This window comes from Epinephelus fuscoguttatus, linkage group LG1 (assembly GCF_011397635.1).
Source record: "Epinephelus fuscoguttatus linkage group LG1, E.fuscoguttatus.final_Chr_v1".
In the NCBI taxonomy this organism is placed as follows: Eukaryota; Metazoa; Chordata; class Actinopteri; order Perciformes; family Serranidae; genus Epinephelus; species Epinephelus fuscoguttatus.
Window position 1 is genome coordinate 16998005 of NC_064752.1, and position 17298 is coordinate 17015302.

At 40.9% G+C, this 17298-nt stretch overlaps 1 protein-coding gene across 2 annotated transcripts; it reads left to right on the plus strand.

The window, feature by feature from the left end:
* The first annotated feature begins 7108 nt into the window (after positions 1 to 7108).
* On the plus strand, positions 7109 to 16640 carry tfap2c (transcription factor AP-2 gamma (activating enhancer binding protein 2 gamma)). Of its 2 annotated transcripts, XM_049588924.1 has the most exons (8): positions 7109 to 7430; positions 8126 to 8584; positions 8928 to 8979; positions 10270 to 10341; positions 10897 to 11119; positions 12392 to 12510; positions 14761 to 14902; positions 15086 to 16640. In XM_049588924.1, the coding sequence occupies exons 1-8, from the start codon at positions 7383 to 7385 to the stop codon at positions 15378 to 15380; spliced, it is 1410 nt and encodes a 469-aa protein (XP_049444881.1). In that variant the 5' UTR covers positions 7109 to 7382; the 3' UTR covers positions 15381 to 16640. The 2 variants fall into 2 exon arrangements, with proteins under 2 accessions (XP_049444881.1, XP_049444890.1); XM_049588933.1 differs by lacking the exon at positions 10270 to 10341 and having other exon boundaries at positions 7383 to 7430.
* The last annotated feature ends 658 nt before the right edge of the window (positions 16641 to 17298 follow it).

The following is a 17298-nucleotide window of genomic DNA, read 5'->3' on the forward strand; positions in this document are numbered from 1 at the left end:
GATGGTTCAGCGTTGCAGAGGGTTGCCTATTCAGATCTTTTATTTCAGGAAAAGTGGCAAACCAGCACTGTGAAAATACTCAATTACGAGTAAAATAACGCATAAAAAATGTTACCTGTATTATAAAAATGCGTTTTCTCCTTTTTACATTTAACATTTAACCTTTGCTGTGCAGACTGATGTATGTGCTGAGTTTCGCACTAGAAGGTTGTTTTCACATTGATGTGCTCGCCTTATAATTATCAATCAGCAGGACTTCACATCACAACAGGTTTAGAATCCAGTCCTGGTTCAGTATGCAGCTTAAGCAGGTACGATGTGAAACTTTTAACTTCCAGAACAGACTTTCTGGTAAGGTAGGGGCCATCTTGTGTCTCGTAGGTAATCTTTTAAAATGAGTATTTGTTACTATGGGAAACCTGGAAAAGTCATTGAATTTGATCTTGTTTTCCAGGCAAAGGGGTAAAGTCATGGGATCAGTGAAATCCATGAAAGTTTTGGAAGAGTCATGGAATTTTGTAGCGTGTAATGAAATAAACTGACAGTAATCTTACATGGATATTCTTAATGTAACATAATCACATTTATTTTCTTGTTGACGTAACGTAGCTCTAATAGGTGCTAGATGTGTTAACAATTTTCCCCCATGTTTTGTCTCTCACTCCATGTGAGAATGTCATACAGTGTTTGTGTTATACATAGTGAATGGTCATGGGACAAGTTTTTTTCTGTGATTTTGAAAATATAAAATTTGTTACATACATCATGCATTACTGCGTTATCCAGTTGTAACTAAATTTTGACTAATCTAGTCACTGTTGAATAAATGCAGTGGAGTAAAAAGTGCAGTGTCAAACATAAGGCCTGGGGGCCAGAATCAGCCCACCAAAGGGCCTGATTGGGCACTACTGCACACCTAATAGTGATGCACTTGTGAAGCCTAAGAGGTGTCAGGTTTCAGGAGCAGGTTAAACAGATAGCTTTCCTCATATAAAATGCTGTTTCGGAGGTTTTTCCACTCTGACCAGAATACAGTTCTCTAAAATAACATCCATCACACATTTGCGTAACTCCTTATCCTCTTGAGGGTCACGGGGGGCTGGAGCCTGTTCCAGCTGACATTGGGCGAGAGGCGGGGTACACCCTGGACAGGTCACCAGACTATCACAGGGCATTTGCACTCACATTCACACCTATGGGCGCCAATTAGAGTCACCAATTAACCTGCATGTCTTTGGACTGTGGGAGTACGCAGAGAAAACCCACACTGACACGGGGAGAACATGCAAACTCCGCACAGAAGGGCTCCCCCACCCTGGGTTCGAACCAGGAGCCCTCTTGCTCTGAGGCGACAATGCTAACTACTACAACACCGTGCTGCCCTTCTGATATAACAACGAATGGGTCTACTTATTGTGGTCATACTTAAAGATACTGAACATTGTGCAAAATATTCAACCAGCAGCTTCAAGTACAAGATGATCTATATTAAACTTGTATCTTAAAACAATATAGGTGGAACCCTATTAAGATAGACACTGCCAAAACGTTTCATTTGTAAAAAGGTTTGTAAGGCAGGGGACAACTTAACCTGCTTCCTGAATAGCTTCCACTTTAGTCTGGTGTGGATGGAGTAGAAATGTATAGAAAAATGCACATGTAATGACGGTAAGTACTAGAATGACTGTGGGGAAAAACAGACATATTGTTGAATTGCACCTATTCTGAAGACATCAAACTGAAAACGGGAACATTTTGAGGTGTTTGTTACTTACAGGATATTCTGCAATGGTTTGACTGGTCCAGCACATGTGATCAAATCGGACTGTATGTGGCCCAGCAGCTAAAATGAGTGTGACACCCCTGCTTTAAAATGTAGTACAGTAGAAGTATAAAGCGACCCCCCCCAGATTTTTTGTGGCACCTGATTTTTCTTAATCCTTTAAGTGTCTGTTTTCAGATTTTGCCAGGTACCAAGCTGAAATAATGTTCCAAAGGCTTCATTTTTAACCCTTTATTGCACCTATCCCCAGCCGGAAAATGAAAAACAAGATACAGAAAGTGGTGTAACTTTTGAAGTAAACAACATACAGAGACAAATAAACACACTTTTCCATATAACTCTGACCCAAGACATTCAATGGAATGATTATTTTTGACATTTGACAACATCTTGACTCTATTTCTGGACAATAAAACAACAAAAAAATGGCAAAAAATGTTAATTTCACAGCTATATTTTCTTTTTTTTCATGCACCTAGGGTGAAAAACATTTCACCACCTGTTTTTTTTTTCATCATTTAAGTGTCTATTTTAATATTATACTAGCTAGCAGACTGAAATAATGTCCCATGGGGTTTATTTTTAACAGTTTGTTACACCTACCGAACCCAAAGAAACTGAAAATAGCTTAGCTTTTGAGGTAAACAACACAGAGAGACAAATGAACACCTTTTTCCATACAATTCTGACACAAGGAATTCAATGGAATCATTATTTTTGACATTTGACAACTTTATTTCTGGACAAAAACGGCAAAAAAAGTATATTTGACTACTATATTTTCACGGGCATAGAGTGATTTTTTTTTTTTTCACTACCTGTTTTTCCATAATTATTTAAGTGGCTATTTTTAAATTATACATAGCAGACTAAAATATATGCTAATATCCCCTGTGGGTTATTTTTAACAGTTTATACTATCCTGAACCTGAAGAAATTGTAAATGGCTTTGCTTTTGAAGTAAACATGTTTTCTCCAATAAGACTGTAAGAAGCCCAGTGGTAATGTGGTGATGCAGCCACCAGGCGGCAGCAGAGGCGTCTTTATCCCTTTATCCTGTGACTCCACAGACTCAAACTGTGGTCGCGGGGTTAAAAAAAAAAAAAAAAAGAACATCCTAAGCGGAGTCCGCCTGCTTTTCATTAAATGTAAGTTACACCATAAATAATCCAATCATTGTGGCTAAAAATTCAAATAAACACTGCGTCCTCTTGTCTTCATCCAGCAGCAGCCTGTGACATGTTTCTCTGTTCCTTGTTGATTTATATCTCTGCGCACGTTAGATCACTGAATAGGTGGTTTACAGAGGAATAACGCATCAATAACAACAACCCTATAAGCTCATGTAAATTTTCTTTTGTTTCGTTTTCGATGACCTCTTGTTAGTAACCAGAGAAACCCTTTGTCTCCGTGCAGGAGCAAAGACAGATGCGTTTTCTAACGGCCTCTTTGGATTGCCTGATATATTCCAGTAGCATTTTTTCAAAGCTCAGTGTTGGCTCTATGCGGGCCCATAATTGTGGCAGCACTAAGATGCATTTTCTGATCTGAGTAGATGTTTGTACAGATAGATTTACCAGATCCTGCATGAGCCAATGCGATGGGCTAAAAAGAAAGAAAGAAAAGGAGAATTTAGAGTCCTTAAACGCATCTTTGAACAGACGTATCTGAACGTTTGCACCCATTATAACATAGATGTAAATTTGTAATGAATTGCAACAAGCATTTATGTTAAACTTTGATTAAATAAGACCATACACAAAGCTTAAACGTTTGGAATTCAAGTTAAACTGGAGATCATAAACCCATCTGTCAGATAATGCTTTTTTCCAGCACCATAAAATAGTTCTTACAGCTGGTATTGTGCAGTGAAGACATCACAGATACATAGACATTAGAGATTGGGATTAAAATATTTTATCTTATCATTTTAATATAGGACACGCACAATTGTTTCCATTATAGTTCCCAATTATTTAAAAGTGTGCTGTTTGATGAGGCTTTATTTTGTGGCAGGTGTCCGCCCGGGCTGCGCCTCAGAAAGGTGAGTTGCTTTTTTTCTCAGAACAAGATATGTAAGCTACATTCTCCACCACATAGCGAAGCCACTTTGATCTGTTCATTAGTTTAAGCTAAAGTATTTGGGAGATCAGATAACAAGAGCCATTTTAGGCCTTAAAAAGCTTCAGTGGCTTTTGAAAGCAGATTCTTTTTGGTCAGCCTGAGGCGGTGTGTCTTTGGGAGTGGAATTACCTCATCTTGAAATTTCCCCACGTGTTTTTCTTTTCACCTTTTCTTTCACTTTAGCCTGTGTGTCATTGTTTCTTTTTTTATTTTGTACTCAACAGATAATTATGAGATCAGCAATAATTCTTTTTTTGGTTATAGATCTAATCCTGTGAGTATAATCAGTTTATTTTAAAATTATATAATGTTTTTGACACATTTATGCGCTGCTTTCCCCCCACTTTAAATTATATTAATATGTTGCTTTAAATAAAACATTATAAATGCAGGTTGACGTGAAGGAATTGGAGATAGATTGTTTTGATTTATCCCACTCAGGTGTATTAGCCCGGATGGCGCATGCGCAGTGCGGCACCGTCAGGTGAAGTCGGTCACGTAAACCTCTCATGGTTTCACTCATTCGCTGCGTCTCAGTGGGATTGCTGTGACTGGAGCTTTGCAGATGTCTGTGCTGGAGAGGATAGACTGGAGGGTGAGTTCACTGCTGTATTTCTCTTCCTATACAGCTGACTTAGTTTAACCCAACCTGCATCATAGCCTATTCATCGCTTTTACTGCTGAGCTTAGATTTGTTTTATTACCTTTCCACAATAATCACCTGTTTGTGATCGCGCAGCAGCAGCGTCGTGTGCGCTTGTGGATAACCCGTGATTAATGTCAAAAGGCTTGGGTTTTATTCTCTCAGAAAGTCAAAGTGATTTGGTTTGAGGCTGCTGGATTACAAAGACGTGATGAACAGATTTTGAATCAGGCTTTTAAGAATATTATGCATATTTTTCTTTTTATAATTTGTACAAAATAAGCAGGATAATTTCTTTATTATTTCTCTTTTTTGAAAATTAAACCATAAAAGCAAGCGAGTTCTGCAGGATGTAGAACATGATACAGATAATATAGGCTATATATAGTGTATGAATATAACCTGAATATCATAGTGACTTGTATAGGGCCTGTTGGTGTCTAGTATAGGCTATAAAGGCGAATTTGGGATTTTTATTTATCATTATATTGTGAAAATTCTCACACAAATCAACCTTTAAATATTATTTCCCACAGGCCACATGGCACAACTCCCTCATTGATTTGTGTCACATTCTTAATTTGTCCCGGCACGGATCCATTTAATCTTTACACCTGACATCAGCTTTGCCGGTTGTCACCGCAGTGTGCTGTCATTAAAATGACAAGCTGAGCATCACATTTGCACAAAACATCACCGGCAAGCCAAGCGTCACTAACCTCCTGTAGGTCTGCTCTGCTCCGACGTGAAATAACATTTTAATCAGCGCGCATTTCACTTGTGCTCCGCATCACAACAAGCCAGGGACCAACACTGGAAGAAAAAAGATAATCCTAGTGTAGCCCATGTCTTGTTGTTCCCAGGCACAGCCGATCATCACAGCTTGGGTGCACGGACGCCACAGGCTGTTATCCTACAACACAGAAGTCTGTTCGTTAATCTCAAGATTTATAATCTGACATGCTCTCCTTCAGTGATACAAAACCAATTAACGAAATGACTCCAAATATACTGCACATTGTCCTCTGACAGCTGAATTTAAAATAAAATGGGCTAAAACTTAACAAAATAATGCAAAGTGAGTTCGTTATAATTAACAAAAGAAGAAAAAACATCTTTTGTCCTCACATTCAGTTCAGATGCATATCAAAGCTTCAAAGCAGCCTTGTTTTGGACACTGCAAAGCTCCACCAAAAATGTAAATGAAGTTAAGAAAGAGTTGTTTGTTGAGATCCTTTTGAGCTTTGGAGGGGTTTTTTTTTTTTAGAGAGAGAGAGAGAAGCCCTGAGGCTTATTGCGGTTTGAAACAAGCACTTAACCACCACTGTGAAACACCGACATCACAATGTCATGGGTTTATCTGAATGACTATTATTGTTATTACCTAGGCATTTAAATCGGACAGTTGCATTATCTTAATATCTTGCCGGAGTTATTTTGAGTCAGTAAACAGATGAGCACGAGGATTTAATTAAGTTAAATGGCATCCAAAAAGAGCACGGATATTATTCTACCATACATCTGATAACAGTTAATGTAATAACCACAACTGTGAATAATAATTGGCTAATTATAATAAAAATAATATAAAATAAATAAACAAACAAATGATTATTATTATTAATAATAATGATCATTTTAAAACACTTTTTTTTTGTTTAAAATGTTTAAAATAATACTTCATGCGATTAGGTAGGCTACAGTAAAAATAAAATAAAATAAAATGAAATAAAATAAAATAAAATACAATTAAATAAAATTAAAATAAAATAAAAAAAATAATTTAAAATAATTCCAAAAATGCAAACGGATATTTACATTTGTATATCCTGACTTTAAGATCAGTTATAAAATCAGTAGCTTAGTTTTTATACTAAAAAACTCTGCAGTATTTTTCTGCTATAATAAACATGGCGCCTTTCTTAATAATTATTAAGAACACCATCAACATGCTGGAACACCTCGAACCGAGCACTGTGATTGGCTGAAAGCCTCTCAGTAACCTAGCAACCCGTCACTGCAACATTTCCCTATAATAAAGCTGGTTCTGACACAAATTGTATCACGATCTAATTCAATGTTTTCTTAATTTTTTACTTATCAGCAATTGAAAATGAGTTGTTTCCTAATTTTTGGAGAGTTGTTTTAAATCTCTTCATCATGTCAGTGTGTGTATAAGGAATATAATCCTGAAACAGAGCCTACAGGTGTCCTCAGGTTACTGATGATGCGTCTGGAGATACAAAGACTTCTCTCACTGTGGGCCACTTAAAGTGGGCTCTAGTAAAGTCACTGGGTTTAAATGTCTGACTCTGCACAGACGGACAGAATTCTGATTGGACCATCATCCCGCCAATCAGCAATATTTTCATTTTCCCTTTTCCCCTGACATCACCGCGCAGGGTGCCGCCCCCTGTGCGCGCCTGTGCACATATAGTACAGTGTTCATGTGTTCACCAATAAGACTGAACATCGCTTTTTCTGCCATAAGAGGGAGTCAAGTTTCTTAAATGCACCGTTTTCTCCCGCTGCACAAACAGAACTCCAGAGCACACTGACCAGACACGGGGGGGGGAAATATTGCCTGATTATTTTCTCCCGTAGTGGCTGTCGGGAAAACTCATATCTGCGGTTGGATAGTGAGTCGGTCGGTCAGTTCGCCCCTTCAGCATTCACCCGCAACTTCGCTTGTCCGCCGCAGCTGAAGAACAAGGTGGTTCATGATCACCAGGAAGCTCTTGGGTTTTTCATACCTGGATTAACTCGCAGGCGACGAGATTGTTTTCTTGTGCTTTTACTCTTTTGTAACGGGGAGACTTTTTCTCTGTCAGAATGTTGTGGAAATTAGCTGACAACGTCAAGTATGAGGATGACTGTGAGGTGAGTTTCGAGGGAGTTGCAGAACGAGGGGGAAAAGTACCTTTTGGTTGGCAGCGAAAAAAGTTTGGTATTGAACCACAACCGTGATTATAGGTCTAGTTTATATTTATGATGTGACAGTGATAAGATAAGGGAAGATAAAATCGAAAACAGGGGAACAGAAAGTGCTAAGAAAACTCTGGGGAAATAAAGTTGCATACAGCTGTAAAAGCAGGACACATTTCAAAAATAAATACAGGCTAATATTTATTTAGATGACAACAAAAACAGATATGTGCCTGATAATAATGACAAAAATAAAAACAATTAAAATAATCTAAAAAATAATAAATAAATAAAAATATTTTTGCAAAAGTAGTAGCCTGAAGATAAATTATTATTTTGCATAATTATTAATTTGGATCATTACTTACACATAAGGACATTCTACCATGGTTTTAATAACCTATTTAATTGATTAATCCATCAAATAATATGTTATAATAATATAAATAGGCTAGTAGCGTGGGTGTCTTTCTCATGCCAAATAAAAATAATATAATACTATTATTAATAATATATTCAGGCACATCTCTAAGCCATTATTTAAAGTGTACATCAGACACTTGAGTCCCCTGAGGGCCAAATGTCACCACTACCTGCCATCTTGTTGTGAGCCCTCTCAGTTGACCTGTGTCTCCTCCGTCCTCCCTCAGGAAAGGCACGACGGCAACAGCAATGGGAACCCCCGGCTGCCTCACCTGCCCGCGGTCAGCCAGCACCTCTACAGCCCGTCTCCCTCCCTCTCACATTCGGCCAGTTCGGACTTCCAGCCCCCGTACTTCCCGCCTCCCTACCAGCCCATCTCCTACCCGCAGTCCAGCGACCCTTACTCGCACCTCGGCGACCCTTTCAACATCAACTCCATACACCAGTCGCCGTCGTCGAACCAGCAGCAATGGCCCGGGCGGCAGGGCCAGGAGGGCCTCGGAGCGCACGGAAGGAGCGGGCTGGCGAGTCAGATCCTGGGCCTGGAGGGAGGCTCGTCCGGGGTGAGGAGGGAAGGGTTCCGGCGGCCGGAGCTGTTGCCTCCACATGTGCACGGCATAGAGTCGTCGGTTATTGGTGATAACATGGGGATGCACGACATGGGGCACGGGATGGAGGATGTTCAAGTGAGTGAAATTCAAGTAAATGTGCTGCGTGTGTGTGATTTGCAGTGCTGACACAGGTAGCACATGTCAGGATAGCATTCATGCAAAGCAAAGCTAAAATTAATTCCTTCAGTTACCATATATCAAACAGGAGATCAAAAACAACCAAATGTCACCACTAGCAACTCAATAAACATGTCACAATAATATGCCTGCTTTTTTGTGTTTGTTCTGCATGCAAGAGGCAAAATAGATTTTTCTAAATTGTACACACATTGACAGAAATTAATTCCAGCCAGCTTTGTCTCTGTCATTTTTTGTGTAATTTTTTTTAAAACAATGCTTCTGTTCTTTTTCTTATCAGCATGTAGACGACCACAGTATTATTATGGCAGATCAGACAGTCATCAAAAAAGGTGAGTTCACTGCATGTTTGTGTCCAGTCGTCAGTGCTGCACTTCTCTTACTTTGAAAAGCAAAATAGGTTTTTGGAAAATGCTGCCTGGGGTACATGTGCCTTTGTACAACCAAATAAAGATGCAGTAATTACTGGCGAGGGCTGGAAATTTACTGTAAGGACCGTATTTTCTTTTTTTTCCCCTTCTTCACTCTCTACATACTTGGAATTGTCATAACAATTACTTCTATAGTGGCATGTCAGGGCACTCAGTTCACGAGTACAGCAAAGGAGGAGTCATGTATTTGTACTTGCACTGCATACACCGATAATCCTCGTAGCCATGAGATGCACTTATCTAAGCTTGATGTGATCCTTAGCCTATTCTGTTGGTGAAGGTGCTTGAATGGATGCCCAGTGGGAAAGAACTGATCCCCTTTCAAAAAAACAAAACAAAACAAAAAAACCTCTGACAGGCTACAGCTGACAAGACATGAAAATTGAGCAATCTCACAAGCGTCGGTGTTGACTGTGAGAGAAGAGGAAGGCTTTGGATCATCTTTAGGCTGGTTAAGCTTGCAATTGCAGCTCTTTTCAGTTCACGTTAACAGGAAATTATGAGTTGATCTCGGAGCAGTGTTTGGCTCTGCAGAACCAGCTTTTGGCGGGGTGTGGCATTAGGGCTTGCATGTGAAGGACAGTTTAGTTATTTGTCGGGACATGAACTGTTTTGAGGGAGAACTTATTCCCGATGTTTTGTCACCAGGGCTTCATTAAAACAGGGTTTGAGTCATAGAAAAATCAGCTTGAGCAGCATTATTGTGCTGCTTCGCCTTTTTCAGTTATTCAAACCACAGACAGATAGATAGATTCAATCCTGTAAAAACTTATAAAACTATAAAAAAAAAAAAAAATTGTACAAAGGCAGGTTTAACCTTTTATTTTAAGTCTAACCAGTAGTTTCTCATTATGAAGCCTGACCAGTATCGCAGTGCTCTGGTTAATTCTGAGACATTTATGCAACATTTACGGTAAAAAACTGTGATTTTTTTTTTAAAGCATAACAGCAAAAAGTGTCACAATATTACGATGCACAGTTACATGCAGAAAGCCATTTGCATGGCACACCATATCAGCCAGTCCCCATTTGTTACGGAAATAAGTGATGGCTCATTATATTGTTCCCATGCTTAAGGGCACGCTATGGGCAATCTAGGTTTTCCACTTGTAAACAATGGCATGTCATTCCCAGCCATGTGCCCCAGAGGAGCCTTAAAGCACTCATGTGACTCTGTGATTTTTGTCTCAGTATTAGGACTACGAGGTGGCAGGAACCTTGATCGCTTACAGAGGACTTATTATCAGGGGGGCATTCTTGCGGGTGAGGATGAAGATAGCTATGTTTTGTAGTGTGCTGTGCTGTTTCTGTTTTGTCCGATGACTGTTAGTGCCTTTTGTGGGGGGGCTGAAAACTTCTAACTTTAGTGCCAACAAAAAAAGCACACACATTGTCTGGAATACTTAAAGCCCTTTGAGAGCAATATAATAAACAGTACTGAGGTGAATGTGAGGCTTAGACGAGGGGCAGGCTGTATGTGTGTACCTGTTTGTGGATGGTGTTTGGCATGAGGGCATTTTAGCTGTTTAACCATCAGGGATCCAGTGTTTGCAAAACCACACAATATTTTAAAAGTCCAGCAGACACAGTCTTCCTTAGCCATGCAGGGCTGCACACACACTCTGTCTTGTGATTACGTACAAGAAAACACAGATTCCCTTTTGCACAGAAAGGATTGTGATGATTAGAGCTCATGTACATACACAGGAAAAGTGCTTACATAAACAAATTCTGTTGCACAACCAGAATTTTTTTTTGCTTTTCTTTTGTTCTTCTTCACTCTTCAGCTTACCCACTTTTCTCTCCCTCGCCCTCCAGGTCCTGTCACTCTTCCCAAAGGCAACGCGCTGGGTCTTCCGTTCCAGAAAGAGTCCCTGCTGGGCATGGTGTCGAACCCCACAGAGGTTTTCTGCTCCGTACCGGGCCGTCTTTCCTTGCTGAGCTCCACATCCAAGTACAAGGTTACCGTGGCTGAAGTCCAGAGACGTCTATCACCCCCTGAGTGCCTCAACGCATCGCTCCTGGGAGGGGTTTTACGCAGGTCAGAGCTCAGACTCATGCAACATGACAGCAAGCTGGACTGAATGTTTCCCTGTTGTTGTTTGTTAAAGGCTCCAACTTAACACAGGAACAAAAAGCAAGGGAGGCTAACGCAAGCATAATTAATTTCCTTAGTTTTTATATATATCTCTGCTCTCTGCAAACTTTTGACAGGGTTGTCTGATTGTTTAAGATATGACTGTCATTAAACAGAAGAGGTGCAGCTCCAGATATCTGGAGACTGAAGCTCAGCAGCCCACGGGAAAGGCTTTTCTAAAAGCACAGCTTGGCTCAGAGTCTGGCTCATCAGTTTTTTGCGTAAGGTTCGTGACATTCTTTGTGTGGTCTGCAATTTTGGTTCTCTGCTTCTTCTGGGGATAGGTTACATCAACACAGTTAGTACCAATCTAAAGACTCTGTGGGTGTGTTTTTGTGCTTTTGTCACGGGGTTGCAGCATGGGTAGGTTCATCTGTGGCATAGCAGTTGACCTTATGGCACATATGTTAGTGTGGCAGTCTGTTGAGGGACCGCAAGGTTGCAGTACGTACTCGGCACCCCTGACCGGAGCGTTTTGTGCTTGGAGTGCACGTTTGCCACTTCCCATGTGCCTGTGTTAACGCTGACATGCGCACACATCGACACACACACACACATGCACAATCACAGACATTTTTTAAGTAGGTCATATAGCACTAGGAGGGGGATCGTTAGGAAGGGGACAGGGGGGAGAAGGGGACGAGGGGGTGGGGGCACTCGTACACACATGCCTCCCAAAAGATGCTCCCTCTTTCACCCGCCGAGGAGAGGGAGAGCTTGCCCTCCAGTCATGCGTAAAACTGAATCGGCCACTGCAAGTGGGGAGTTTAAGTGTTTTTGCAAACGCATGTATGAGTGATTTTTCTGCAACGGTTTTTGAATGGAAGCGTCAAGTGTTTTTTCAGGTCAGGAGAGCCTGTTTGTGTGATTTATTTGTTATCAGAAGAGCACAACGAGGCCTCCTCTGATAGGATATGTATGCAGTATGCTTTACAATCTCTGATGTTAGCTGATAGCACAATAATCATACAAATCTGCTCCATTTGTCTTAATTTATGCGTTAAATGTCCTTAAGCTAATCAAAGGAAAATGTATGAAAAGATTTCTTATTAATTTCTTAATCTTCCATTAATAATTTTCCACAAACTTTAACACAGCATGTTAGAAAACTCATAATCTGTTTGAATTACTTAACAACTGTGGACTTAAAATGCTTTTTTTTTTGTTCTTCTGCAGAGCCAAGTCAAAAAATGGAGGTCGCTCTCTGAGAGAGAAGCTGGATAAGATTGGACTCAACCTGCCTGCAGGAAGAAGGAAGGCAGCGAATGTCACTCTGCTTACCTCACTAGTAGAAGGTATGACATGTCACTCAGTAGCGCGTAGCACCTTCTCGGGTGTAATTGCTGTTTGCAGAGGCTGGAATGTCGCTGTATTACTGTGAGACTGTCAATCTCTCTCACAGGGTGTGTGTGTGTGTGTGTGTGTGTGTGTGTTTGAAGTACCGTACAGTATCTTCTAAGCCATATTCCGAACACCATTCATTGTTGAAATACTCAAATATATTAAGACAATTTCAGTGTTTTCCTTGTCGCGGAACTTTGCGTCATTTGCAAAGCTTTCAACTGCATGTTAGCTTTCTCTTTTGTTCCCATGGTATGTCTGTCCATTATTTATATAGCCCAATATCACAAATCACAATTTGCCTCGTGGGGCTTTACAGCATGTGACACCCTCTGTCCTTGGATCCTCACAGTGTGGAAAAACTCCCCAAAAAAACCATGAACAGGGAAAAAATTGGTAGAAAGCTCAGGAAGAGCAACTGAGGAGGGATCCCTTTCCCAGGACGGAGAGATGTGCAATAGTTGTCCATATGACAAAATTATAAATCCTTAAAATCCAATTATCCTTTTCAGTTCATCTTTAAAAAACTAATCGTGCAGCAGAGAAGCTCCAAAATATTTCCACTCCGATTCTACCACTTTCCCGATTGTATCATTTTGTATTAGCGACACCTCTCTCTCATATATTCGTCTTTTAAATGTCTTCATTGTGTAACATGACCAGACATCTTCACTTATTTAATGTCACAGAGTTGCGTAATTAAAATGACCACACGACACAACACTTTCACCTTCTCTTGTCAAAGCCTCGAATAATAAAACATCAGTCATACCTTAGCCAGACAGTGACGTTTTGCAATGAAAACGTTATCACTTTAATCACATCTACCTGCCGCGGGCTAAGGTAAAATATTTTTTCTCCCTCTCTCGCTCCCTACGCGCCTAATTTTTATAAATGGGCTGCTGATTCTGTGCAGGAGAATGACTGGAGGCTTGTGTTATTTAGAGACCTTCAAAGCTGAATTAAGCCTTGTTATCTTGTGTTCGGCTCGCCAGGAGGGTCTGCTGACCTTCAAGATTGTGCTTCTGAATAGCCGCCCGCATCCTCAAGTGATGTGCGTGTCTATCAATAAGCGGTGTTGTTGGCGCCGCGGGCACTCTCTGCTAGCATTTATCCACATAAGCCCATTATGACCATGCAAGTCAAACCACCCTCAAGACTGAAAAATATTCATCTCACTAGCTCTTCTTCCCTCGAGCTACGAGACTGAGCACAGCTGATTATTCTGTAGTTCAACTGCTTCACTTCATGTGCCTTGATGCTTGTGTGTGTGTGTCTGGTCCAAGACGGGGCTGCTAGTATAATGCTCTAAATTGATAAATTGCTGAATCCAGCCAGCTTACCATTTGATCTTTGCCCAGTGTGTCAGAGGGCATGTGGTCTTAATATCCATGTAAATAGTAATAATCTTTATTCTTACGTAAATAAACAGTCTTAGTTTGTGACCATGAGCCAATTGTGTTGTCTGAGCGCCCTGACACACCAAGCCGATGCTTTGCCGTCAGTCAATGTCGAGCTGTTGGTGAGTGTCTGTCAACCTAGTTTTTGCTGTGTGTACCGCACCATTGGCATTAGTCGGCCCTTGTCAGCTTTTATCGGCTGGTTCAGCATGTTCAATCAGAGTTGGCGGAGCCCGACGGTGAATAAAATCACTCCACTGGCAGCTCGGTGCACAAAAAGAGGAACAGAGGTGAGGAAAGCTAACAAATGACTCAAGTCAAGGGGGCGGGAGATCAGAACAAACTGGTTATATTAGGTGAGATTTTTTTTGAGTTCTTTGGCAGAAGTGGTTTGTCATTGTTTGTGTTATTGTTTGCTGGCACACAGTCCTTTGCTCTTTCAGCACTGGGTTGTGTTTTAATGTGCTAGCTGGCTAACTAGCATCTTGAATCTGCCTTGTTGGTCTCCCAGTTTCCCCTTTTGAATGACAAACACAGACTACTGCTGCCTGTTGCTGTGGAGAGTTATTCCCTGTAATTCAGGGGTGGAACGTATGTACAAAATGGCCATTGGCTGCAGTCTGTGCAGCGTGTTTAAATTCAACTTTTTGTCCAGGGTACAGATGATGTGAGGCGATGCAACAGTCAGCCTTCATCGCCAAAAGTTTTTGATGTTGCTTTAGTGTGTCTTTGCCTTTAGACTTAGGCTCAAAGTTTCCTCTTTTCTTTCCTCTTACAAGGTTTGTTTTCTTCTTCTTCCCTCAGGTGAAGCTGTTCACTTAGCGAGAGACTTTGGTTACGTGTGTGAGACAGAGTTCCCTGCAAAGGCAATTGCTGAATACCTGGGCAGGCCACACGTGGAACGCAACGAGGTTAACTCTCGCAAGAACATGCTGCTTGCTGCCAAGTAAGTGTCTTATCTGCATGGTTGCCTTTAATTTGCGTGGAAATACACCTCTAGCAAAGTAGGGTGCACCGTAGGACGTTTTCAATTACTGGAGGATTTTAACTTCTTGCAGACTTTGGTCTTAGATCACAATGAAACAGTACACATGTTGAATTAAGCGTCATTCTGGTTTTCTACCTTCAGGCAAATCTGCAAGGAGTTCACTGACCTGCTCACTCAGGACCGTTCACCTCTGGGAAACTCGCGGCCGGCCCCCATCATGGAGCCTGGAATCCAAGGCTGCCTGACCCACTTCAGCCTCATCACTCACGGCTTTGGCTCTCCGGCCATCTGCGCCGCCATGACCTCGCTTCAGAACTACCTGAACGAGGCCCTCAAACAAGTGGACAAGATGTACCTGAGCTCTGGTAGCGACACCCAAGGATCCTCAGACAGTGGGAGCAAATCTACCGACAAAATGGACAAGCACAGGAAATGAGAGCTCAGAGGAGAATCCTTATGAACTTGAGAACCCCTCCGACTCCCTTAATCTCGCCACCTTGTCTGCCCCTTTTGGACTTTTTTCAAATCAATATTGATTGATAAGTATTGTCATTTTGAGAGCTGAGTTTGTGTGTGAATGTGTGAATGTGTGTGTGTGTGTGTGTACTCGCACTGTTATATTTTTGTTGAGAAGTTGATGATTTCCAAGAACCATTCACAGCTGGCTACAAATCAGTCCGCACCTACGATGAACGCCTGTGCACTGGTCCTAATGGGAGCCCACCTCATGAGTGCGTAAAATACAACATATCACACCAACTGCAGTTCCATACGGTTGCCAATGTGCTGATGCTACAACTACGGGACCTGCTGTCTGTTGACAAGAGGAAAAGAACAAAGTCGGTACTGTTTTTTTCTCCCTAGAGGACATCATTTCAAGATGAGTCGCTGTGGCTGTGAATTCCTCTCAGCTCCCCTCCCCACCTCCTCCTGCTCTGTCTGGAGGCAAATCCACTGATTTCCTGTGTCTCAATGGACTTGCAAAGGACAATTTTTATATGAGAAAGAGAGAGAAGAAAATCCACTTCATTTTCTTTCTTTCCTTTTTTTTGTGTGCTTGATTTGTACGACCACTTCAAAATGGCTCCAGTGTTATTGTGCTTTGTTCATGAAAGATGATTTGAATCTTATGTAGGCCTGAATGAAAATGAGAAAAGACGATTTTTGGTTTTTCAGTCTGTGTTTGGTCAGAAACCAGAGACTTTACAGCCTCTTCAGTGTTCATGTGAATTACAGGCGTAGCAATGCTTGCATTGTTACTCTCTCTTTAAAACCTGGCGGCGTTATTTTTGTGACCAAGTTAGGTACTCATCATTCTTAGTATTTAAAAAAACCCAAGTTACCATCAACCTACCAATCACTTCAGCCCTGCCAGAGTGTGTGTACGTCGTGAGAATGAGTGTAAATGTATATATTTCTTTCTTTAAAAATGTTTTTAATTAGACATTAAATTCCAAACATAGAATTTTATCCAGCGTCTCGTCCTGGATGTAAATATTTTCTAATTTATGTTGTAATTTAATGGGCTTGTGTAAATAATGGTATCATTCTGGTGTATGGTTTCACTTTTTATGATGTGTTCAACTTTTATAAATGGGTTAGTTTTTTATCGAGTAGAGGTTAGGAAGTGGGCATGATATACTTTTCTGAGAATATGTAAAAAAAACAACTGTTTTAAAGTTTCAGGAAAAAATAAAAATAAAATGAAAGACTGATTCAGTGAGTCAGTGATGTTGCCTAGGCCCCATAAAAACACACAGACACACATCCTTTTTTTTTTTTAATGCGCTATTGTTCTGTAACCCCCTTTTCAGAAGTATTTACAGATGATGGCTAAGTCATGTGTTGGAAGAGTTTCCTATTAATAAACAGCAAAGAAAAATCCCCAAACTAATGGGAACAGTAGCCATCATTATCTGCTCTCACTTAGCTTCACAAATAGGCTGTGTGGCTGAGGCTGGGACCTCAAAAGTACATCATGTGATGAACAGAGATGCACAGCTGAGAGCAGCAGACAAATGACTTGGTTATGTTTAAACACAGAAAACTATTAACACGTACTGAAGGGATTGTTCGAAGGGCCCATCACTTATTATCACTGACATTTCTGCCTTCCTATTTCCTGCATTTGTTGCAGGTGTGCCCCCGTGTGAAGTGTCAATCCGCTTTAGTTTCAAGGTGTAGTACATCCATGGAAATGCGGTGCTGCAAGTTTCACTCTGCAGATGATACTTCCTTTGAAGTCTGTGAGAAAAAGAAATGGTGCAAAACTGCAGATGGGATTTACATGTGGCGCAAGGTTGCTTAATCATCACTTGCCTAGCCAGTTCCTGCTGATTCATGTGGTCTGCCTG

Excerpts from the sequence above, each read along its gene's own strand:
- tfap2c (XM_049588924.1), top strand. The coding sequence starts at position 7,383 with ATGTTGTGGAAATTAGCTGACAACGTCAAGTATGAGGATGACTGTGAG. Across the intron at positions 7,431-8,125 it reads AGTATGAGGATGACTGTGAG|GAAAGGCACGACGGCAACAG; the intron begins GTGAGTTTCGAG and ends GTCCTCCCTCAG. Across the intron at positions 10,342-10,896 it reads TCAGGGGGGCATTCTTGCGG|GTCCTGTCACTCTTCCCAAA; the intron begins GTGAGGATGAAG and ends CTCGCCCTCCAG.